The 25,580-nt window shown below is 46.2% G+C and overlaps 1 protein-coding gene and 1 non-coding gene across 4 annotated transcripts in view; both read left to right on the forward strand.

The window, feature by feature from the left end:
* Positions 1-24: 24 nt before the first annotated feature.
* The window catches only part of SLC25A43 (solute carrier family 25 member 43), a 49,402-nt gene continuing 23,846 nt past the window's right edge, over positions 25-25,580 (forward strand). Inside the window, exons 1-4 of one of the 3 annotated variants that reach the window (XR_012430267.1) lie at positions 25-361; positions 7,752-7,993; positions 11,377-11,549; positions 20,682-20,767. Coding sequence is in view for 1 of the 3 variants with exons in the window: in XM_005594450.4 (XP_005594507.1) it covers positions 87-361; positions 7,752-7,993; positions 11,377-11,549 (690 nt within the window). In the remaining 2 variants the exon portion in view is untranslated. The remainder of the gene's footprint in view (positions 362-7,751; positions 7,994-11,376; positions 11,550-20,681; positions 20,768-25,580) is intronic. The other 2 variants (XR_012430268.1, XM_005594450.4) reach the window with 2 other exon arrangements.
* LOC123571532 (U1 spliceosomal RNA) lies at positions 25,161-25,324 on the forward strand. Its single transcript, XR_006695681.1, has one exon. It is a non-coding gene; the product is annotated as a U1 spliceosomal RNA (small nuclear RNA).

A 25,580-nucleotide genomic window follows, 5' to 3' on the forward strand; every position in this document is an offset into this window, starting at 1 on the left:
GGGCCCGCCCCCTCCGCCCCCTCCGCCCGTGGCCGGAGAGCCCCAGGCCCGAGCCACGCGGTCTCCCGGGCCCGGGCCGGGGCTCGATGGCGACGTGGAGGCGGGACGGCCGACTGACAGGCGGCCAAAGGCTGCTGTGTGCTGGGCTGGCGGGGGCGCTCAGCCTCAGCCTCACCGCGCCCCTGGAGCTCGCCACCGTGCTGGCCCAGGTTGGCGTCGTGCGAGGCCACGCCCGGGGGCCGTGGGCCACGGGGCACCGCGTGTGGCGGGCAGAGGGGCCCCGGGCCTTGTGGAAGGGGAACGCGGTGGCGTGCCTGCGCCTCTTCCCCTGCAGCGTCGTGCAGCTCGCCGCCTACCGCAAGTAAGAGCCGGGCGGGGCCTGGGAACCCGGAGGCCTGACGGGGGTGGGGGGGCGGGGAGCCGCGGCCCGACGCCGCCCTGCTGCCTGGACTCGGGGCCCTGGAATAGGGACGGCCCCCTTGTCGATCCCATGTGGGCCCCTCGGGGCAGTGGGCCACCTCTGTGGTCCCCAGCGTGCAGTCCCAATGTTTTTCACGTTCTCTTGGGGTTACCGCCCTGCAAGATGCAGTTTTGTGGTCCGCAGCCCTGGTCCAAGAGGCTTTCCGGATTGGACCAGGCGAGGAGGTGGAATGCAGCAAAGGGTTTGGAGGAAAGGAATAAAAAGCTCTCTAGAGAGATGAGTCCTAACCATTTCCACCGTCCTCCAATTTGGAAACTTCTGCTTTGGCTGGTGTAGGAGGAGAGAGACCCTTTTAAAGGTGTTTTTGTCTGTGTGGTCCAAGCCCCGAGAAGAAAGTGCTTGGTGTGAGGAAAGGACCCAATCCATTGATACGAAAAGACCGCAGATTTCTGCCCACACATCTCCCCAACTTAAATGAAGCTTGACTTCAGGCTCCAACAGAGGCTGCAGCTTCCCCGCCCCAAGCTGAGAACGGCCCCTTCAGCCTACTGCTTCACCCCACTGGCCTCATTTTTTCGGCCTTTTCCGCCTTTTGCCACATCAACAGCTCCTCCTTAGGAAAAGATCTTAAGGTGTAAATGCAGCCTTAAAGCTTCCACCGAGCTCAGAGGTACCTGCATTTGAACTGGAAACCAAGCCTAAAAGAATGAATTGGTAGTGATGGCATTTCAGGAAGCAGAGATGTTTCTGTATTGGGGGCATGGTCCCTGTGTTCCTCATTCAGTGGGCACAGTGGCATCTTTGACATCGCCTTGGCTCTGAATTAGACAAACAGCCCACAATTGGGAGGGTCGGTCTTGGCCACATAGTTTAGCCTTGGCGGCTAATAGTCAAAGGATTTTGCGTTGACAGTGTCACTCACTTGGGAGGCCAGAGCTGGAAGGCTCACCTGGCAGCTGACAAGCCAAATGGAATGATCCTTATCACCTAGGCCTCTAGGCCAGCACTCATTTTGCCTCTGCCTGGAAGTAGAGTTCTCTTCTCTTCCTCTGCAGAGGGACTCGTGGGTAGGATCATGACATTTAGTTAAGGCCCTTTTTCCTCCCCATCCCTGCTTGCCCTCATCAACATCTGGCCTGCAGTCTGTAAACAGTTCTCCTCTGAGTCTTAATGACTCAGTTTCTCCCCCATTTCACCCTCTTCTCTACAAAGTAGTGTGGAAATCTTCCTTTGGATGGGATAAAATATGTCCAGAGCAGTGGGGGGCGGAACTTCAAAGGCTGGTTTAAGTATTGTGGCTCTTCTGCTAACCACCTAGTATATGCACATCATTAGATTTTTATAGCTCATGCCTCTTGCCCTGTAAGGTCCATAGGACAGGAAGCATTGTGCCTGTTTTACAGATGCAGAATTTGGGCTCAGAGTGATCACACCTCTTATCAGTGACAGAGCTGAGCTCCACTACCTGGCCTTCTGACTCCAAATCTCATAGTCTTTCTGTTATATCTTGCTGCCTCCCTGCAACCATTTGACACTAATTTAGTTAGGCTACATTAAGTCCCCACTGTGTGCACGATGCTGAGAACAATACCAGGATGGAAGGGGCATGGTCCCTGTGCCCCAGGAGCTTACAGAGTAATAAAAGAGTAAGACTAATATGTCCATGACCATAACACACAAGGTAGCATGTGATTGTCATGAGTAATGTGCTCTAGAAATGTACCCTTCTGATAAGCGATGAGGAGGAGAAAATGTGAAGACTTCATAGAGGAGAAAAAAAATTCAGTTTGGCACTGGGAGAATGAGTAGGAGTCTGCTGGGCAGAGATGGGGAGAAAGATACTGCAGTTGATGTCAGCAAAGGCACAGAGGTGGGAAGGCAAGCAGCACAACAGGAAACCCAACCAGAAAAGCAGGTTGGAATGAGATATTAGAGGGTTGGATTAAGGAATTTGGACTTGACTTGGTATCCAAGGGTAGCCATGGGAGGTTTTTGTGGGGGGTGGGGGGAGGCGTGTTGTGATTAAAGCAATTCAATGGAAATGATTGTCACATCGTGGCAAAGATGACTAGAGAGGAGGAAGAGTGGAGACAGCAGGGCCAGTTAGGAACCTGTCGCACTAGTCCACATAGCAGCTGAGGGCACCGGCAATAGGTGACCATGGGAGCAGAGAGGAGGAGATGTGTGGGAGAACGAGAACAGAGACTTACATGGGCTAGGTTTGCTAGGAATTTTTTTTTTCCCTACAGGATTATTTTCTTTCTGAAAACTAAAAGGAAGTATGTTGTTGAATGGCAAGGCATAGTTGGAAAGCAAAGTGGTTGATTAATCACGATGCCGTCCTTCCTGCATCAACATGATACTCTTGATTCATCATTATACTGATTCATTTCTACTCTTTTCTGACCATGAATTTGCAAAACAGTTGGCTGGGGGCCTGTGATCATGGGTTTGAACAAAACATAAACATCCAGAATGTTCAGGAAATGGGGTGGTTAAGTGACTTGTCCACAAACATGATTAATGGAAGAGCTGGAACTTGAAGCCAAGTCTTCTGGCTCCTTAGTTCAGGTCTCTGTCTACCATCGCACAGCAGAAATATCTGCTTAGTTGGATTTACGATCAAGAGTCCACTCAGTAGTCTATTGGGAGCTAGGTTATTGTAATGGGTGGCTTTCAGATGTATCAAATAGAAGACCCCCCCTCCTCCCCTGTAACTTCACAACCGCTTGTCTATCTTGTCTAATAAATATTAGTTTGGGTCCCTGCAACTCTGAAATTGTTCGTAACCAACACTATTTCTTTATTGAATAAGCACTTCATGAGCTTATGTTTGGCTGCATTGGCTGCTAACCTGTTAGGTTGAAGTATTGGCAGTTCTCATTATACATATCCAGGCTGTGTGTTTTATCTGTGCTGGCTGAAAGGGGTTGCTGCAGTTCACTAGTCTCACTAGAAAAAGCTTCTGTACATGTATGTGTGGGGGTGGGAGGAAGAACAGAAAAGGGAACAGTGCCGCCCTACCTAGCCAATCAAGAGTTTAAGATGCATGGACCAGGATGACGTCACTGGCGGATTATCAGGGTTGCCTGCCCTGACTCTGAGATTCTAGGGGAAACAATTGGTAGGCCTTATCTCTGTATCAAATGGGAGAAGTCTGAGAAAAAAAGGACTTCCTATGGTTCTTCTTTTTAATTGTGTATATTTGATATTGAGACTCTATAAAAGAAACTGATATAAAATACGGCTCCTCTCCTTTGTTCATCAAGTCGTTCAGTGAATTAAGGGCCTGTTTCCTCTCCGCTTGCCCCTACCAGTCATTTCCTTATCAGAAGTGTTGAACTCCCTTAGGCTCTATGCTGAGGACTAACACAGGGTCTGATACATTGTAGATCTTCAATAAATGGGTAGTGAATTAACTATGCCCTAGAAGTGACCAAGTGGGATGGGGAATAAGAGTGGGACAAGGAGAATGAATGGTGTTTCTTTGGGCATTTCAAACTCCACCTTCTAGGTGGTTCCAGCTTGCTGCAGACCGCCCCTCCAGTCAAAAATTTCTTTTTTTTTTTGGAAGAAGTATCGCTCTGTCGCCCAAGTTGGAGTGCAGTGGCGCAATCTCGGCTCACTGCAACCTCTGCCTCCCAGGTTCAAGCGATTCTCCCGCCTCAGCCTCCTGAGTAGCTGGGATTACAGGTGCGCACCACCATGCCTGGCTAATTTTTGTATTTTTAGTAGAGACGGGATTTCACTATTTTGGCCAGGCTGCTCTCGAACTCCTGACCTCGTGATCCACCTGCCTTGGCCTCCGAAAGTGCTGGGATTACAGGCGTGAGCCACCGCGCCCAGCCCCAGTCAAAAATTTCTACTTCCTCTGTTTCCCCTGTCCTTCCTGAGGTCCCCCTCCAACTTGACCAGGGTATAGAAGAGGGAGGAACGAGGAAGTGGGCAGGCAGGCAGTACAACTGAGGCAGATAGTCTATTGGTGAATGCCACCTGTTTGAGAAAACCCTCTGTCAAACTGGGTTTTTCCTCTGCTCTCATACCACAACAACCCTCAACACAGAAGAAGACTTCTGTGACCAAATGTGTGTGGGGTTTTCCCCACACTCTGATAAATGGACACCAACTAGGTGTCCTCTGATTCAGTTCTGACACTGTCTACCCAGACAATGTCGGACACCACAGGTTAAGGGCCTGGTCTCCCAGAATGGCCCCCAACCAGGCACTAGTCACAGTCCAACCTCCAGAACTTTTTTTTTTTTTAAGACTGAGTCTCACTCCGTGACCTGGACTGGAGTGCAGTGCATGATCTCGGCTCACTGCAACCTCTGCCTCCCGGATTCAAACTATTTTCCTACCTCAGCCTCCTGAGTAGCTGGGATTACAGGTGCCCGCCACCATCCCTGGCTAATTTTTATAATTTTTTTAGTAGAGATGGGGTTTCGCCATGTTGGCCAGGCTTGTCTCGAACCCCTGACCTCAAGTGATCTGCCCGCCTCGGCCTCCCAAAGTGCTGGGATTACTGGCGTGAGCTGCCATGCCAAGCCAGGCCTCCAGAACTTCTGACCAACCAGCTTCAAGTTGGAGTTCCCACGACCCCCTCTTTGGATTCGATTAATTTGCTAGTGTGGCTCACAGAACTCAGGGAAATAGTTAATGTTTATCAGTTAACTATAGAGGATACCACAAAGGACACAGAGAAGAGATGTGCAGGGTGAGGTAAGGGGCAAGAGGCATGGAGCTTCCATGCCCTCCCTGGGCACACCACCCTTCAGGAACCTCCACGTATTCAGCCACCCAGAAGCTTCCTAAACCCTGCCCTCCTGGGTTTTATGGTAGCTTTGTTAGAGACATGATTGACAACCATGTAGAAATGTGATTGGATGAAAAGCACATGATCTAAACCCAGCAAGGCCTGTCTGTTCAGACTTTTCTTGGCCTCTGTGCAGCATTCCTTTCTCTGGGACAGAGGTGTCCAATCTTTTGGTTTCCCTGGGTCACACTGGAAGAAGAAGAATTGTCTTGGGCCACACATGAAATACACTAACGATAGCTGATGAGCTAAAACAAAAACAAAAAAAGTCGCAAAAAAATCTCATAATGTTTTAAGAAAGTTTACAAATTGGTATTGGGCCACATTCAAAGCCATCCTGGGCCACGTGCGGCCTGTGGGCTGTGGGTTGGAAAAGTTTGCTCTAGGGTATGGGGCAGGACCCTCTCTGGAATGAGGATCTTTTAACCCACAATCAGATTAGAGTCCTACCTTGGGCAGGTAAAAGGAGGGCAGGAGAAGGTCAAAGAGAGAAAGATTCTGTTTCCTGAGACGTAAAGTGCCCCAACATTATAACAAGGACTACGGAAGTTAGGAGCCAGGAACCATGGGTGAAAACCAATGTATGTATCATAGCACCACATCACCTTTACTTACCTGTATGTTTAAAAGCAACTGATTAACTCAAATGACTATTTCAGTTAATGTGGCTAAGATAGGTTGACAAAATGAAGTCAAGACTTGTACAGCTTGAAGGAGATGCCCCTGGCCTACGGGCAACTGAAAGAACAGGAAATGTACCTCTTCACTGGAGGTTTGAAGGCTAAGTAACTGGGGATGCTCTCATTTTAAAAAGATAGGCCAGGCACAGTGGCTCACACCTGTAATCCCGGCGCTTTGAGAGGCTGAGGCGGGCAGATCACTTGAGCCCAGGAGTTTGAGACCAGGCTAGCCAATATGGCAAAACCCTATCTCTACAAAAAAAAAAATTAGCCAGGCATAGTGGCACACATCTGTAGTTCCAGCTACTCAGGAGGCTGAGGTGGGAGAATCTCTTGAGCCTGGGGAGCCCAGATTGTGCCACTGTACTCCTGCCTGGGCAACAGAGTGAGACCCTGTCTCAAAAAAAAAAAATTTTTTTTTCTACCAGAGAGTGGGGCTAGGGAGAGAGGGAGAAGGATATAGAGAGTTTGGAATCAAAGGTAAGTGAACAGAGCTGGGCTAGAATAAAAGTATTTTATCTGTTTTTTTTTTTTTTCAGACGAGTCTTGCTCTGTTGCCCAGGCTGGAGTGCAGTGGCACAATCTCGGCTCACTGCAACCTGCACCTCCCTGGTTCAAGCAATTCCCCTGCCTCAGCCTCCCGAGTAGCTGGGATTACAGGCACATGCCATCATGCCTGGCTAATTTTTTTGTATTTTTTAGTAGAGATGGGGTTTCACCATGTCGGCCAGACTGGTCTCGAACTCCTGACCTCAGGTGATCCACCTGCCTCGGCCTCCCAAAGTGCCCAGTTCTGGGCCAGGTACAGTGGCTCATGCCTGTAATCCCAGCACTTTGGGAGGCCGAGCGGGGGTGGATCACCTGAGGTCAGAAGTTCGAGACCAGTCTGGCCAACATGGTGAAACTCCATCTCTACTAAAACTACAAAAATTAGCTGGGCATGGTGATGTGTGCCTGTTGTCCCAGCTACTTGTGAGGCTGAGGCATGAGAACTGGTTGAACCTGGGGAGCAGAAGTTGCAGTGAGCTGAGATTGTGCCACTGCACTCTAGCCTGGGCGACAAAGTGAGACTCTGCCTCAAAAAAAAAAAAAAGAAAGAAAGAAAAAACAACGGAATTACTGAGATGCTCAAAGTTATCATTTCAAGAAATTTTGTTCCTTTTAAGTTTCAGCTGAACTAAAAGACTGCATTCCAGTTGGTATTTACCAGGTACTTCTGTGCATTTACACCCTATAGGCAAGCCAGGATCGACAATTACGTAGCTAAAAGTAGAAAATGCTGGCCGGGCGCGGTGGCTCAAGCCTGTAATCCCAGCACTTTGGGAGGCCGAGACGGGCAGATCACGAGGTCAGGAGATCGAGACCATCCTGGCTAACATGGTGAAACCCCGTCTCTACTAAAAAATACAAAAAACTAGCTGGGCGCGGTGGCGGGCGCCTGTAGTCCCAGCTACTTGGGAGGCTGAGGCAGGAGAATGGCATGAACCCGGGAGGCGGAGCTTGCAGTGAGCTGAGATCCCGCCACTGCACTCCAGCCTGGGCAACAGAGCGAGACTCCGTCTCAAAAAAAAGAAAAAAAAAAAAAGAAAATGCTTTAAGTGGGAAGGACTTGGGATAGATGTAAATAAGAAACTTAGGCATCTCTTATAGCCAACTAGCGTCATATAAATATAGAAAAATGTAAATGTGTTATTCATGAATGCTTATATAGTACTATAGTAACTTCTCACTTTGTGAAGTTCTTTGAAATGCTGGAAAATATTTCAAGAACTAGTGGAGAGAACTCTAGCACAATCCATAGCTGATTCCTCTGGCCTTTCCCCCTATTTTCTCCCAGGTTTGTTGTGATGTTCACAGATGACCTGGGCCACATTTCCCAGTGGAGCTCCATCATGGCTGGGAGTCTCGCAGGCATGGTTTCCACCATTGTAACATATCCTACAGACCTCATCAAAACCCGGTTGATCGTGCAGAACATGCTGGAACCATCGTACAGGGGGCTCCTCCATGCTTTTTCTACTATTTACCAACAGGAAGGGTTCCTTGCCCTTTATCGAGGGGTTTCCCTCACTGTTGTAGGTAAGATGGACATTTTCACCTTGTCCAAGAAAAGGCTATGTCCTCTGAAATTACAAATGTATTGTATACCTTTGTGAGCCACTAAATCAGTTTTACTGAGGTCAAGGTTATATGGGTTCAACCTACATAGAGCCAATTAGCTTCATTCTATTCCATAGCCATACGCTTCACTCCTAAACTGTGGCCAGTTACATCCCCGGGAGGGGAGTAGAACGGAAAGTGGAGGTGACTCAGCAAACCGGTAAGAATGCAATTCTGCCCACTCTCCATCTGACTGCAGAAGGAGTCTTCAGTGTACATACGCATTGATATGCCATGAGGGCAACTAGGGTAACAACTGTGTCTTCCGGGGTCTTTGTAACCTTTGCCAGAGCTACACATTTATGGCCCAATTGCAAAATCCAGCAGACTTTTGCCCTTTGTCTGAATTTGATAAGGTTGACCACCCCTTCTTCTGGAAACTTGGCTTCGAGGACCCGTCCAAGTCCTGGGTGTCTTCCCATCTCTCTGGCAGCTCTTTCTTATCTGACTTATCCGGCCCATCTGGCTCATCTGATACTGCCAGCCCCGACATGTTGCTCTTCCCCTGGGCTCCTTCCTTAGCTTTCATTTTAGCCTCCCCTTTAGCTTGCTTCTCATCCTCCAAACCCTCCCTAGGTGGCCTCATCTGTGCTAGTGGCTTAAACAAGCGTCAGTGTACTCTGTGACCCTCATTCTCTACCTCTTTAGTAACAATGACCAACTTTTGGGGGGAAGTACTTACCACATGCTGGGTACTGTGCCAAAAGCATTGCATGCACTTTCTCATGAGGCCTTACTTTACAGATGAGGAGATAGATGCTTCAGGAAGCTAAGTGACCTGCCCAAGTCCACATAGATAGAAAGTGGGAGAAACTAGCCATAGAACTCCAGAGCCCTCTGTTAGCCCCTGACTGATACCAATTCCCAATGGTAGTATGAGTCCCTGCTGTTGGACACCTTCACCCCATGCTCCCTAGGCACATCAAATTCAAGATTAACCCTGATGTCCTCATTGGTCTCAAACTAGCTCTTCCTCCTGTGTTCCCTAATGAATGAGACTACCTTCCTTTCACCCCATGGCCCAAGCCAGAAAAAAAACCTAGGGATCACTTCAACTTCTTCTCTCACTCCACCCCCACTTGAATCACCAAGCTCTGTCGATTTGACTCATCCTCTTTCCCACAGATCCTTACGACTCACACTCTCAGGGTCTCCCGCAGACTCCGGCTCCTACCTGCTTCCACTCTTGGTGTCTCCTGCCCCAGTCTTCCCCGTGCACTGCTGCCCGGCTGAGGTGATCTCTCCACATGCAATTTCATCGTTTCATGGCCCTCATTTCACTGCTGTCCTTAAAAGTGTTCAGCGACTCCTGAGCTACAGGAGAAAGCCCAAATTCCTTAGGACATTCCAGATCCTTCAGACCTGGCCCCTGCCAGTCTGTCCTACCTCATCTCCTGCCACACCTCCACCTGCATTCATCCTCCAGCCATTCAGAAAAACCTGGATTTCCTGGAAATATGACTCCCTTTAAACATGCTGTTCCCTTTGCCTTTCCACTCTGTCAAAGTCTGATGAACTCCTACTCATTCCTAAAGATCCAGTTCAAAAGTTCTCTCTTCCATCAAGTCCCTCCTGAACCCCCAGGCAAAATTAATCCCTTTGATCCTTGTGTACCTAATGCATTTCATATAGCCCCCCTGTTGTGGCACACATCAGGGGCGTTATACTTACTTTTCCCTGACTGTCTCTTCTCCTCGATGATGAGCATCTCCAGAAATTAGCCTGTTGCTCTTTGGATTCCCAGTGCCTGGCACAGGGCCCGGCACATAACCTAAGCTTTCCAGATGTTTTCTGAATGAAGGTAAATGGAAGGTTGGTGAGCCAATTAAATAAACATTACATTTTTCTAAAGATAAGCAATCTCACTTGTATTATCCCCTATTTTAAATTTCATTTTGAGGGAGAAATGTAGTCCCTCTGTAAACTAAAGATGGCTCCTAAAGTTTCTAGAAGTTTGTGAAAGTGCCACCTACTATATTACTTACCATCTCAGTTCTTAGAAAGGTGAGGAAGCCACACAGTGTAGGGTGCCCACTGGGCCATGATATGACCACGTAATTCCCAAAGGTGAGGTCAGGTGACCTCCCTCACCACCGAGAGTCTCTCACTTTCCAGTTTTCACAGAATGTTTCCTTCTCAGCTAGAGAGCAGTCCCTCCTGTCCTCCAAAACATAATGAGGGGCTGCCCACTGACTTTTTTTACCTGAGTGATTTTTCCCCAAACATTAAAAAAAAGCTTCAAATATTTAGAAAAATTAAAAGAAATATAGAGTACACATCCATGGACCATCTAGATGCTACAATTAACATTTTGCTACTCATCCCTGTCACCCGGGCTGGAGTGCAGTGGTGCAATCTCGGCTCACCGCAACCTCTGCCTCCCAGCTTTAAGCGATTCTCATGCCTCAGCCTCCCAAGTAGCTGAGATTACAGGCATGCACCACCACACCCAGTTACTTTCTGTATTTTTAGTAGAGACAGAGTTTCCGTTTTAGTAGAGATGGAGTTTAGTAGAGACGAGGTCAGGCTGGTCTCGAACTCCAGACTTCAAGTGATCTGCCCACCTCGGCCTCCCAAAGTGCTGGGATTATAGGCATGCGCTACTGTGCTCAGCCAGTCCACTTTTTTTTTTTTTTTAATGATTTCAGTGTAACTTGCAAATATCAGTATACTTCACCCCTAAACCCTTCAACATGTATGTTATTAACTAGAGTTCAATATTTGTGTATGGTTGTTTTTTTTTTTTGAGATGGAGTTTGTCTCTTGTCACCCATGCTAGAGTGCAGTGGAGCGATCTCGGCTCACTGCAACCTCCACCTCCCGGGTTCAAGTGATTCTCCTATCTCAGTCTCCCAAGTAGTTGGGATTACAGGCACCCACCACCACACCCAGTTACTTTTTGTATTTTTAGTAGAGATGGGGTTTCACCATGTTGGCCAGGGTAGTCTCAATCTCCTGACCTCATGATCCACCCACCTCGGCCTCCCAAAGTGCTGGGATTACAGGCAGGAGCCACCACACCCAGCCGTATGGTTCTTTTTTAAAGTACAATTTACATCCAGTAAAGTGGACAAACTTTTAGTGAACCATTTGATGCATTTTGACAAATGACACAACCCCTACCAAAATATAGCACATTATCGTCACTCAAGAAAGTTCCCCCATGCTCCTTGAGTTGGAGGGATTTTAGCAACCCCAGAGCCCCTCCTGTTTTCTTTCCCCGGAATCCTCCCAGGAATTTATGTTCTCAAGCCAGTGTTTTCCCAACACAGCAGCAACCTCTCCCTGGCCTTGTTTCACAGGTGCTCTCCCGTTCTCTGCTGGCTCCCTTCTTGTTCACATGAACCTGGAGAAAATCTGGAATGGACCCCGAGATCAGTTTTCTCTCCCACAGAACTTTGCTAATGTCTGTCTGGCTGCTGCAGTGACCCAGACCCTCTCCTTTCCCTTTGAGACCGTGAAGAGAAAGATGCAGGTGAGGAGTTATCCGAGCGGGATGGGGGGTGGAATGCTTTGCAGTGTTTGTGGGTGGGTAACAACAGCAAAAAACACCGACCCCAAGTGATGCCAGGTTTCCAAGGAGCTTCCGACTGCTCACACAAATACTGTGCACAAACCCCCACGCTGTGGCATTTCTGCTGCTAGCCTCAGAGCTGTTGGCTTGAGCCCAGGCTGCCTCCTCATTCCCATCCTGTTTTTTGGTCTTTTAAGAAGCCTCCAGGCCAGGTGCAGTGATTCACGCCTGTAATCCCAGCACTTTGGGAGGGCTGAGGTGGGTGGATCACTTGAGGTCAGGAGTCCAAGACCAGCTTGGTCAATGGTGAAACCCCGCCTCTACTAAAAATACAAAAACTAGCTGGGCGTGGTGGCAGGTGCCTGTAATCCCAGCTACTCGGAAGGCTGAGGCAGGAGGATCACTTGAACTTGGGAGGCAGAGGTTTTAGTGAGCTGAGATCACGCCACTGCACTCCAGCCTGGGTGACACAGAAAGACTCTGTCAAAAAAAAAAAAAGTAAAAAAGAAAAAAGCCTCCAGATGAGGCTTCCCTTTTCTTTCCTGACTTCCTGATTATATCACTTGTGGCTCTCTTCCTCCAAGACCAGCAGAGAGTAGAATATTAAATGCAGCCTGCTAATAATGCTCCCTGTCCTTCCTGCCTCCACAGCAAGGATGCCACTCTTGCTTTCCACACTGTGCCTTACCTCAGTGAAGCAGACTGGATAGGACCAACATAAGCTAGGAACTATAGCTAACAAGGGTCCAGCATCCCTGACTCCCTCGCTGAGGAAGGAACTGCATTTAAAATGGGGCAGCATTGGGCCGGGCGCAGTGGCTTATACCTGTAATCCCAGCACTTTGGGAGGCCCAGGAGGGTGGATCACCTGAGGTCAGGAGTTTGAGACCAGCCTGACCAACATGGAGAAACCCTGTCTCTACTAAAAATACAAAATTATCTGGGTGTGGTGGCACTTGCCTGTAAACCCAGCTACTCGGGAGGTTGAGGCAGGAGAATCGCTTGAACCCGAGAGGCAGAGATTGCAGTGAGCAATTGCGCCATAGCACTCCAGCCTGGACAACAAGAGTGAAACTCCGTCTCAAAAAAAAGAAAAAAGAAAAAAAGGGTGGCACCTTAGTGAGACCACTGAGGCAAAATCCTAGAATCAGAGGTTCCAAAGTGAGTAATTGACTTAGCCTAGAATAAGCCCATTTTGATCAAAGAAAAATCAGACTAGTTCAAATAAGGTTGGATGGGTAACAGTTATATCTGTACAGTGGCAGCAGGCCCAGAATCCTAGCAGGGCTGAGGTGCTGTATCTTCTCTTAGCCCTGCTCAGGCCCTTAAAATTCAAAAATAGCTAATGCATGCTGGACTTAATACCTAGGTGATGGGTTGATAGGTGTAGCAAACCACCATGGCACGTGTTCACCTATGTAACAAACCTGCACATCCTGCACATGTATCACAGAACTAAAAATTAAAATTAAAATTAAAAAAAATATTCCACTTCCATGGGCTAGCCTGTCTCCATGGCCTCTTCTGGGCAAACCCTGATTTATACAAGTAATATATTCCTGAAGAACTCTATAGAAATTAATTTGGGGTCAGCTGAATCCAAGTTTAAATGATCAGTCCCAACCAAGTTTGGTTTTCCCCCTGGGACTCTAACTTGTCCTCGCTTGCTCAATGCCCCTCCCCGCTCTGCTTTCCTTCTGTAGTATTCCCGGCTGCCCGGGGCCATCGCTTACCTCAGCACTAAACAGCCTGAAGGTGCTTATCAAAACTGCCTTCAGACAAATACACACTATGATTACACTCAATAATGCCACTCCACTCCCTGAAACTTTATCTGTCTGGGTTGCATTCCTTTCCTGTCCTTGTCCAAACAGATAATTGTCACATCATTGTAATGGTAGTATAGGTGCAAAGTTTTTCTATTCGTTGGTAAGAAGTCTTTATATATTAAAGATATTAATCCTTTGTCATACATCTCACACATTTTTCCCAGTTTGACATTTGGCTTCACTTTTTTTTTTTTTTTTTTTGAGAGACAGAGTCTTACTCTGACACCCAGGCTGGAGTGCAGTGGCACAATCTCAGCTCACTGCAACCTCCTCCTCCTGGGTTCAAGCGATTCTCCTGCCTCAGCTTCCCAAGAGCTAGCACTACAGGCATGTGCCACTACACCCAACTAATTTTTGTATTTTTGGTAGAGACGGGATTTCACTATATGTTGACCAGGCTGGTCTCGAACTCCTGAGCTCAAGAGATCCACCTGCCTCAGCCTCCCAAAGTGCTGGGATTACAGGCATGAACCACCGTGCCCGGCTGACATTTGGCTTCTAGTGCTGTTTATGTGTTGGTGGTGGTGGTGTTTTGTTGTATATATTTGTAGAATTTTATCTAATTATATCTATTACTTTTTTTTTGTTTGACTTTGCTTTTCTGCATAAATGTAAAGTCTGCTTAGTGCATGCTTATCTTTTTTTTTTTTTTAGTATTTCTAATTTTAAAAATAATGCACATTTGGAAGGCCAAGATGGGAGGATCACTTGAGCCCAGTAGTTTGAGACCAGCCTTAGCAACATAGCGAGACCTTGTCTCTACTAAAAATAAAAAATTACCTGGGCATGGTGGTGTGTACCTGTGGCCCCAGCTACTTGGGAGACTGAGGCAGGAAGATTACTTGGGCCCAAGAGGTCGAGGTCACAGTGAGCTATAATCCTGCCACCGCATTCCAGCCTGGGTGACAGAGAGAGACCCTGTCTCAAAGAAAAAAAAAAAAAAGGAATGCACATATACTTTAAAATGGTTAAAAATGGTTCATTTTATGTATATTTGACTACAGTAAAAAAAAAAAGTAATACACATAAGTCGTAGAAAATTTGGGAGATACAGAAAAATGCAAAAAGGAAAATAAATTACCCATAGTCCAACACCCATGGATTATAATGATTAATAGTTTTCCTTCTATGGATCTTCATACATATACATATACACACACACACATATAAATATATGTAAGGTTATTTCTTTTACAAAATTGTGTTCACACTGTATATAAAAAGTAGTATCCTTAGGCCAGGCGCGGTGGCTCACAGCTGTAATCCCAGCACTTTGGGAGGCCGAGGCAGGTGGATCACCTGAGGTCAGGAGTTCCAGACCAGCCTGGCCAACATGGCGAAACCCCGTCTCTACTAAAAAATACAAAAATTAGCTGGGCATGGTGGCACGTCCCTGTAATCCCAGCTACTTGGGAGGCTGAGGTAAGATAATTCCCTGAACCTGCGAGATGGAGGTTGCAGTGAGCCGAGATTGCACTACTGCACTCCAGCCTGGGCAACAGAGCGAGACTCCATCTCAAAAAAAAAAATTAGTATCCTTTTTTCACTTATTATATAATGGGTATTTCCCTGGGCCATTAAGTATTTAATTATCAAATAATATTCCACCATATGGATGTGCCAAAAATATGTAACAATTTCTCATTTTTTTAATATTTAGGCTTTTTCTAATTCTTGAGTTATGATAACATTGTAATGAAAACCTTTATATTCTTTTCGTATCTGTGATGATATCCTTAGGCTATATTCCTAGAAATTGACTTACAGGTCACAAAATATGAACAATTCTAAGACTGTTCATGAAATATGCACTCCAGAAAGGTTGTAAGTTTATAATTTCACCAGCACTAAAGGAGTGGTTCAACTTCTAAACTCTAAATATTAATTGATATTAATTATCAATATTGTCACTTTTTAAAGCATTGTGAACCTAATAGCTGAAAAGTAGTATCTCATCATTTTAATTTTAATTTGATTGATTATAAGCAGGGTTGCATTGGCCCTTTGTATTTCTTTGTAAATTTTGTATTTATATAGTCCTTGCCCTATTTTTCTAGAATATTCAACTTTTTCTCTTCATTGGTAAGAAGTCTTTATATATTAAAGATATTAACCCTTTGTCATACATTTCATGTATTTTTCTCAGTTTGACATTTGGCTTCTAATGCTGTTTATGTGGTGGTGGTGGTGGTGGTGGGTTTTGTTGTTTTGTTTTGTTTTGTTTAGACAGGGTCTCGCTATGTCGCCCAGGCTGGAGTGCAGTAGCAGTTCAAGCGATTCTCCTGCCTCAACCTCCCAAGTAGCTGGGATTACAAGCACCTGCCACCATGCCTGGCTAATTTTTGTATTTTTTTATAGAGACGGTTTCACTATGTTGGCCAGGCTGGAGTGGTGATGTTATGTTGTACATATTTTTAGAAATTTATCTAATTATATCTATTAGTATTATTTTTTGTTTCTGATTTTGCTTTTTTGCTTAAAAGGCCTATTCTATCCCATAATCCTATGACCGTTCACTTATATGTTCTTTAAATACTTTTTTAGTTGTGATTTTTACACTTGGCTTCTTTTTTATTTTTTATTTTTTATTTTTTTGAGACAGGGTCTCACTACTGCCCAGGCTGGAGTGCAGTGGTGTGATCTCGGCTCACTGCAGCCTCGACTTCCTAGGCTCAGGTGATTCTCCCACCTCAGCCTCCCGAGTAGCTGGGACTACAGACATGCGCCACCATACCCAGTCAATTTTTTTTTTTTGAGACAGAGTCAGGCTCTGTTGCCAGGCTGAGGTGCAGTTGTGCCATCTCGGCTCACTGCAACCTCCGCCTCCCTGGTTCAAGCAATTCTCTTGCCTGAGCCTCCTGAGTAGCTGGGACTACAGGCACGTGCCACCATGCCCAGCTAATTTATTTTATTTTATTTATTTATTTATTTATTTATTTTGTATTTTTAGCAGAGACGGGGTTTCACCATGTTGGCCAGGATGGTCTCGACCTTTTGACCTCGTGATCCACCCACCTCAGTCTCCCAAAGTGCTGGGATTACAGGCATGAGCCGCCATGCCTGGCCATCATACTCAGCTAATTTTTCTACTTTTTGTAGAGACAGAGTCTTGCCATGTTGCCCAGACTGGTATCAAACTCCTGGACTCAAGCAATCCTACTCATCTCAAACTCCCAAAGTGCTGGGATTACAGGCGTGAGCCACTGTGCCCGGCCTTATACTTAACATTTTAATACATTAAGAATTTACCTGGTGTGTCAGGGTGCAGTGGCTTGTGCCTGTTATCCCAGCACTTTGGGAGGCCGAGGTGGGCGAATCACCTGAGGTCAGGAGTTCGAGACCAGCCTGGCCAACATGGTGAAACCCTGTCTCTACTAAAAATACAAAAAGTAGCCGGGCGTGGTGATGCATGCCTATAGTCCCAGCTACTCAGGAGGCTGAGGCAGGAGAATCATATGAACTCAGGAGGCAGAGGTTGCAGTGAGCTGAGATCGTCCCACTGCACTCCAGCCTGGGCGACGGAGCAAGACTCAGTCTCAACAACAACAACAACAAAATTTACTGGTGCACAGGTGCTGTGGCTCCTGCCTGTAATCACAACACTTTGGGAGTTTGAGATAGGTAGAATCACTTGATTACGCCTGTAATCCCAGCACTTTGGGAGACTGAGGTGGGTGGATCACGAGGTCAAAAGGTCGAGACCATCCTGGCCAACATGGTGAAACCCCGTCTCTGCTAAAAATACAAAATAAATAAATAAATAAATAAATAAATAAATAAAATTGTTTAAGCACCATTTTTAAAATAATTATTCTTTTCTCCACTACTTTGTGCTGCAACTTTCGCCACATACTAGGGTCTCTGTCTATCTTAATGACCATAACTTTAGAAAAATGCCTTTTTTTGTTGTTGTTGTTTTTGAGATGGAGTGTTGCTCTGCCGCCCACACTGGAGTACAGTGGCGCGATCTCAGCTCACTATAACCTCCGCCACCTGGGTTAAAACGATTCTCCTGCCTCAGCCTCCCGAGTAGCTAGGACTGCAGGCGTGTGCCACCACTATGCCTGGCTAATTTTTTGTATTTTTAGTAGAGATGAGGTTTCACCATGTTACCCAGGCTGGTCTCGAACTCCTGACCTCATGATCTGCCCACCTTGGCCTCCCAAAGTGCTGGGATTACAGGCATGAGCCCCCACCCCTGGCCGAAAAACACCTTTTAATGTCTAGTGGAATATAGCCCTCCGCATTGTTTTTCTTTTCAACATTTCCTTGATTATTTTCAGGCGTTTGTTCTTCCTGATAACTTTAGAATTACCTTGTGATTATGATTGCAATTATGTAAAACCCATACACTTGGAGTAATTTATGTAAAATATTTCATCTTTTATTCAGAGACACAGTATGTCTCTCCTTTACTTTCAGTCTTCTTTCTTTAGCTTGAACCAGATGAAATTGCCAATATTCAACTTTGTTGACATCATTCAAACAGCAATTTCATCTAGTTCAAACCTTAGAAAAGTTGTTTTCTTCACAGCGTAATTATGCTCTCTCCAAACAAACAAACAAAAAAATAGTTTCTCTTTAAAAATCTAGGGAGAAGTAGGGTGGGAAAGAAGTATGATATACTTTAAGTGTTTTATTCATTTTTTTTTTAATCCTGGTCCTAAGAATTTCTCACTGCCAGTGGCATCTCTCCAGCACTTTCTGCCACTTCATGCATAGTTCAAGGCTTCTCAAGCTTAGCTTCCTCCCCATAGTGGGCCAGTCCAAAACCAGGGCCTTGAGCCTCAAGGGGTAGGGCTAGTCAGTGAAAAAGGGTTTCAGGCCAATGCAGTGGCTCACATCTGTAATCCCAGCACTTTGGGAGGCCGAGGCAGGTGGATCACCTGAGGTCAGGAGTTCAAAACCAGCCTGACCAACATAACGAAACCCCATCTCTACTAAAAATACAAAAAAAAAAAAAAAATTACCCAGGTGTGTTGGCATGTGCCTGTAGTCCCAGCTACTTGGGAGGCTGAGACAGAAGAATCGCTTAAACCTCAGAGGTGGAGGTTGCAGTGAGCTGAGATCATGCCACCGCATTCCAGCCTGGGCGACAGAGTGAAACTCTGTCTCAAAAAAAAAAAAGAAAGAAAGAAAAACGGTTTCAGATGAAGTCCAATGACATCTAAATGGGAGGGGGGAAGGATCCCAGTCTTCCCCATAAACCTTAGTTTTGCTTTCTCTTCCTGGGAGCTAGAACAGTGACCTCATCTGGGAGAATCCAGCCAACACTGCTTTCTACACCATCTGCATGCTATACCCCTACCACAACAACCCACTATAAACTGGGGTAAGATACACTAGAAGTGGGTATTTGGGGGTAATCCTGATCATCTTTTTCCTTGTATGGGAGCCTTCCAGATAATGCATATATAGAACATAAGAAGAAGTTTTTTTTTTTTTTTTTTTTGAGACGGAGTCTGGCTCTGTCGCCCGGGCTGGAGTGCAGTGGCCGGATCTCAGCTCACTGCAAGCTCCGCCCCCCGGGTTTACGCCATTCTCCTGCCTCAGCCTCCCGAGTAGCTGGGACTACAGGCGCCCGCCGCCTCGCCCGGCTAGTTTTTTGTATTTTTTAGTAGAGACGGGGTTTCACCGTGTTCGCCAGGATGGTCTCGATCTCCTGACCTAGTGATCCGCCCGTCTCGGCCTCCCAAAGTGCTGGGATTACAGGCTTGAGCCACCGCGCCCGGCCAGAAGAAGTTTTTAAATAGATGCAAAGTCACGATGATTGTATAAAAAAAAAAAAATCTGAAGAGGTAATTGCACCGTTTTCACAAAATAGGATCAGCATGTAATTATGAATAACAATATAAATGTCATCCAAAGATATAGGAAGTGAACTTTTAGGGTTTCAGTGAAAGTGTTATTTTGCACTTTTTTAGTGTGTTAGTAACATACTAATACTTTGTCCACCCTATATTAAAAAAATATCACCCCCAAGACAGAACTGCACACTGCTTTTAAATGCAAACATGGCATTGGGCTTTTCTGGCCATTAGATGTCACTGCAGTAAATAGAGAGTAGCTGAGCACCACCTGATTGGAGCCTGAAGTTCAGTGATCTCTGTCGAGTTAAAAACTTCATAATCCCCACTTGAAATCCATCTTCGGTTTGCAGACTAAGAGGCCTAGAAACCACAGGCTAATGCTAAACTTGTTGGTTTTGTTGTTATTGTTATTTGTCCTACAAAGCACACACTCCAAATTTACCGAGAAGAGAGGGCTTTAAAAACAGTCTGTCCCCGCTGGAGCAGGCAGGGTTTGCCAGCAGAATAAGTAACAAGGGACCTTTGCAGGGCCACTGGGCTGCTCTGACCTGAGCGCACTTAATGGCAACATTTGCATTCCATTGGCTTTCCCCATTGCACTGCCTGTCATGAAGCAAATCAATGGCAGGTGTCTGTTGGATAATGCGCTACACAGGGAATTTTTCTCAATCCCTGCACTGACTGGCCCCTTTGTCTGGATGTCTCTTTCTCTTAATATGCTTTTCTCTAGACACACACAGCCCATTTAATGGCACATCAGGTTGGAACTCCTTTGAACATAATGACAGTAATCAGAAGTCTTGTTTAACCAGCTGAGCCCTTCCTTCATCATGCTTACACTCATTTTATCCCTTTTTCCTTTTCTTGCCTTGGCTCCTGGCTGGCATGCTAGAGAATGGAGAGGTAAATAAATATGCATGTGCATGTCTTGATAGAATGACTTCTGGTGGGAAGGGGGGTGGGGCAGGCCTGTGCAGACATGGAATGAGGTGCCCCCAACTTGGTGTGCTTTCATGAACCCCAACCACCCTGCCTGAAATCCCCTTCTTCACGCTTCAGTGCATCTTAGCTCAAGCCCTTCCAGGTATAGCCTGGCCTTTTCGTCTATTTCCCACACCTAGCCCAGGGCCTGGGCCAGAAGAGATGGCAGAACTTAGTGTATTCAGAGAAAGGTAGGAGGGGTAAAATATTGACAGAGATGAATTCATCTGATCAATCTGTATACCGCGAATAAGAAGCAGGGAGTCCTGAGAAAATGGCTCTCTGCACAGGTGCATATGGAAAAGAGAGGGAGGTAGGCTGGGGAATACTGCCCTGAAAATCCAGGGAGCAGCTGAGAATGTAGGAGCCTTGGAATCTGGCAGGCCTTCTGAAAGGATCAGGAGGGAGGCAACAGACACATGCTTGGTTCCCCCACAACTCTGCCTGACACCCTCCCCTATTGCCCATATTAGGTGTCTCCATTTCATCAAATATAAAACCAAGTATGAGCCTGTTGCTTTATACCCCAGTGGACTTTGACCCCATCACAGCTCACAAGGTAAGCAGGATTGGGCCAGGTCAGCATTTGAACTGAAAGCACATAAGATGAAGGACAAAGGTGGTATCTGAGTGGTACAGCTGACTGAGCAGAATACACATGGTCAGTGAATAAACAGAGGCCCCAGCCTACTCAAATAGAGATGCTCGACACCTCGGGTTACCTTTGCTGAATTGGACACAGTCACTTCATTCATTCCCTCTCAGGGCGCTCATCCCCTCTTGCAGTTTTTCGTTTTCATATCTACATCTTCAACCCTGACCTCCCTTCTAAGCCATGGTCCCACATTTCCCACAGCCTGCTCGACATCACTATTGGGCTATTGTATCCCCACTGTTACCTCTAACTTAATATGCATCAAGCTGACTTCTTCTTTTCCTAACACTGTCATCCCAGAGTTTTCCATTTCAATTCCATCATTGCCCTAATGACTCAGGCTAGAAATCCACAACTTGTGTTTGACTCTTCCCCTTCCCCTCACGCAGTCAACCTTGAGCCCAGTTGCTTCTTCATTCCTAATGTTCCCATGCTGGTCTTTCTTTCTGTCACTGCCTCTTGCCCTAATCTTGGACCTTACCAGCTCCTATCTAGGCTATGACAGTAATCTCCTCATTGGTCTCCAGGATTAATTCTAAAAATGACCTTAAGCATTGAATATTAATATGTACCAGGTACTGTGCTAAGTGCTTCATGTTCATTATCTCATTTAATCCTTACAACAGCCCTATAAGGTGGGCACTGTTATTAAGTCCATTTTACAAATGAGAAAACTGAGGCACCGAAAGGTTCTATAGCCTGCAAGTTCACCCATGCACTCATTGAGCTGGGATATAAGCCCAGGAAACTTGTCTCCAGAGTCAGTGCTCATTTCAGTCCTCTCCAGCCCAGCCCATATGGGATTCTGGCAGATGAGTCTTTCTCAGATCTGTCTGTATTATATCCTTTTTTTTTTTCTTTATGAGACAGGGTCTTGCTGTCTCTCCCAGGCTGGAGTGCAGTGCCACAATCACAGCTCATTGCAGCCCCAACCTCCTGGGCCTAAGCAATCCTTCCACCTCAGCCTCCCAAGTGGCTGGGACCACAGGCATGCGCCACCTATGCCTGACTAATTTTTTAAATGTTTTGTAGAGATCGGGTCTCCTGGTCTCCTTATGTTGACCAGGCTGGTCTCAAACTCCTGGGCTCAAGCCATCCTCCCGCTTTGACCTCCCAGAGTGGTGGGATTGCAGGCATGAGCCACTGTACTCAGCCTATTGTGTCCTTCTTGATTGTCCCCAGAGAAAAAAGGCTGAGCCCCTTGGCTTGGCATGTTTCCCTTACCAACTCTGCGATCCTCGTTGCACAGAGGCCCTTTATATAAGAAGTTACAAAAACAAATGCCTGCAGAAACTTGGAAGTAACATGAAAAAGAGAATGTAGGGAATCCCAGATAACATATACTTACCCTGTAAAGAATAAAGCCTTCAGGCTGGGCCTGGTGGTCCACGTCTGTAATCCCACCACTTTGGGAAGCCGAAGTGGGTGGATCACTTGAGGTCAGGAGTTCAAGACCAGCCTAGCCAACATAATGAAACCCCGTCTCTACTAAAACACACACACAAAATTAGCTGGGCATCGTGGCAGGTGCCTGTAGTCCCAGATACTCAGGAGGCTGAGGCAGGAGGATAAGTTGAACCTAGGAGGTGGAGGTTGCAGTGAGTTGAGATTGTGCCACTGCACTCCAGCCTCAGTGACAGAGCGAGACTTCATCTCAAAAAAAAAAAAAAAAAAAAAAAGCCTTCAAATGCATTCTGAGCCATCATGGCTTTCAAAAGCATTCTGAAGAGCTAAACTTCAGTGTGCTCACAAAATGTGATTTGCATCTAAATATGGATAGCAGAAAGGAATAAAGAGAGCCAGTAGAGGCTGTGGCCAGTTCCTCTCCTCCAAAGGACGGATGCCATTTAGAAATGTAGGCCCAGTTTTCAAAGGAGTCTAAAATCCAGATTTTTATGTAAAATCTCCCAGTTTTTCACGGCCGGCAAATGAAAATTGTTAGGTACTGGCTGGGCTAAACAAAACACACATTTGTTTGACCTCTGCTCTATTCAAGCCTCCAAGTTCATCAAACTAATCTTCTTAGCCCCTTCTCCCAAGCCCTGAAGACTAAGTGCATTTCACATTCCAGTCACCAGGCCTTTGTTCATGAGGTTACCTCTGTCTTGGAACATCTGTCCCAATTTTCTTAAAGGCTCAGCTGAGGTTTGTCTCAGTGATGGCTGTCTTTTCTGACCTACTATAGCACATACCTGTTGTTTAAGAAATGAGTTGGCTTTTCCAACCCCTAAAACAGCTGTCCTATCTTGATGGATCAAGGTAGATGTTTTGCCTTTGTAGAACCACAATGGAGGTGCTTCAGCCCACTTCGGAGGGGATTCTGGGGCAAGAGAAGCTGAGTTAACTAACAATCTACTCAGTTAATAACTACAGATGCTGTATTTTCACTGTCCCCCACCCAACCCCCAAGGGCATGGTTATTTTGTTCTAAGAGCTTTGTGGGTGAATACCACCCCCCACCCCTTTTTTTTTTTTAAACAGAGTCTCACTTTGTTGCCCAGGCTGGAGTGCAGTGGTGCAATCTTGGCTCACTGCAACCTCCGCCTCCTGGGTTCAAGTGATTCTCCTGCCTCAGCCTCCCGAGTAGCTGGGACTACAGGCACATGCCACCACGCCCAGCTAATTTTGTATTTTCAGTAGAAACGGGGTTTCACCATGTTGGCCAGGCTGGTCTTGAACTCCTGACCTCAGGTGAGCCATCCACCTCAGCCTCCCAATGTACCGGGATTACAGGCATGAGCCACCGTGCCCGGCCCAATAACCCCTTTTAAATGATGCTTTTAGCCTATATGTGCCCTCTGATCCAGCCAGTTTCTTTTCCGTGGCATTTCTCTCCATGCCCTACCTCTTCCCATCTTAACACTATTGCCCTGGTGTCCCATCACTATAAAAGCCGCCTCTTGAAGTCTTCTCCCATCTCCCCAAGCAGTAGTCTCCCGCTCCTGAATAGCTCACTCTTGCTAGAGCTGTCTTATGACCCATGCTACATGCTTCCTTTTGTTATAATCTTTTGTGTCCCTTATTTCCTCTAGATTGCAAACTCTTTGCCTGTGGGAAGTATGTCTTACACATTTGTATATCCTCACAACATACAGCCTCATGTAGCAGACACCTAATACTTGTTTAAAAATGAATGAAGTTTAGGGACAGCTTAGGAGATCTCACTGTCTGCTGGGTGAGTCCCAAGTCCGTGTGGTTGTACCTACCCAAGATGAAAGTAAGAACACCCAAGCCTGCCTCCTGCTCAACCTGCTGCCCTAAGAAAACCTCTGCATGTCCCCTGTCTAAAACTGTCTATGCACTTCACTCTGAGAATGCACTGTCTTCCATCTCCTGCCCTAGCAATCAGGTTCTATGCATCTCAGTGCAAACAGCCGTTAACGTTTCAGGATAGACAAATATGCTAAAAGGACAGAAGGAAAAATTCTTGACACCATCTTGATTTACACTTCCTCTTCATTCCAGCCTCCTGGCGCTTTGTATGGTGGCTGGAAGTGCTTGACAAATCATAGCACCATCAAATTTATACAGTCATCCCTGGGTATCTGCAGGCCATTGGTTGCAGAACCCCTCTCTGATACCAAAATCCACTCATTTCTCAGCCCTGAAGTCGGCCCTGTGAAACCTGTGGACACAAAAAGTTGGCCCTCCTTATACAAAAGTCCCACATCCCAAATTTGGTTGTGGATGCAGAACCCACAGAAACAGAGGGCCGACTGTATTTATTGAAAAAAATCCACATATAAGTGAACCAGGACAACTGAAATCCATGTTGTTCAAAGGTCAACTGTAGGCCAGGCATGGTGGCTCCTGTCTGTAATTCCAACACTTTGGGAGGCCGAGGCAGGCCAATCACCAGAGGTCAGGAGTTCGAGACCAGCCTGGCCAACATGGTGAAACCCCCATCTCTACGAAAAACACAAAATTATCCCAGCATGGTGGCCCTTGCCTGTAATCCCAGCTACTCAGGAGGCTGAGACAGGAGAATAACTTGAACCCGGAAGGTGGAGGTTGCAGTGAGCTGAGATTGCACCACTGAACTCCAGCCTGGGCAACAGAGCAAGACTCCATCTCAAAAAAAAAAAAAAAAAAAAGAAAAGAAAAGAAAAACAAAGGTCAACTGTATTTTGTTAGTTGATTGCTTTCTGTAAATGTGACCAGATCTGAATGAATGCATGTAAATCTATGCTGTACTTTGTTGGGGAGGTTTTTGTCAGGGATAAGGATGGGGGCAAACTATGTTAAGGGAAGTGATGACAAGAAAGCCTTCCCTGCGATTAAGAAATTATAATAATATATACTTACCTGGCAGGCGAGATACCATGATCATGAAGGTGATTTTCCCAGGGCGAGGCTTATCCATTGCACTCCAGATGTGCTGACCCCTGCGATTTCCCCAAATGTGGGAAACTCGACTGCATAATTTGTGGTAGTGGAGGACTGCATTCATGCTTTCCTCTGAGGGAAAAAAAAAAGAAAGAAAATAATATAATAATAACTACCACTTATTGGTCATTTAATGTGTACAAGGCCGTTTATTCCATTTAACTGTCTTTATTGACCCTATGAAATAAGTACTCTTAGTACTCCTGTTTTATAGATGAGGAAACAAGGCACAAGGTGTAAGTCACTTACCCAACCATCACATAGCTAGTAAGTAAGTGGCGGAGCTGGGACTTGAACCTATGTCTCTCCTTCCTCAGGCCCTTCCTTATTC

This window comes from Macaca fascicularis, chromosome X (assembly GCF_037993035.2).
Source record: "Macaca fascicularis isolate 582-1 chromosome X, T2T-MFA8v1.1".
Lineage (NCBI taxonomy): Eukaryota > Metazoa > Chordata > Mammalia > Primates > Cercopithecidae > Macaca > Macaca fascicularis.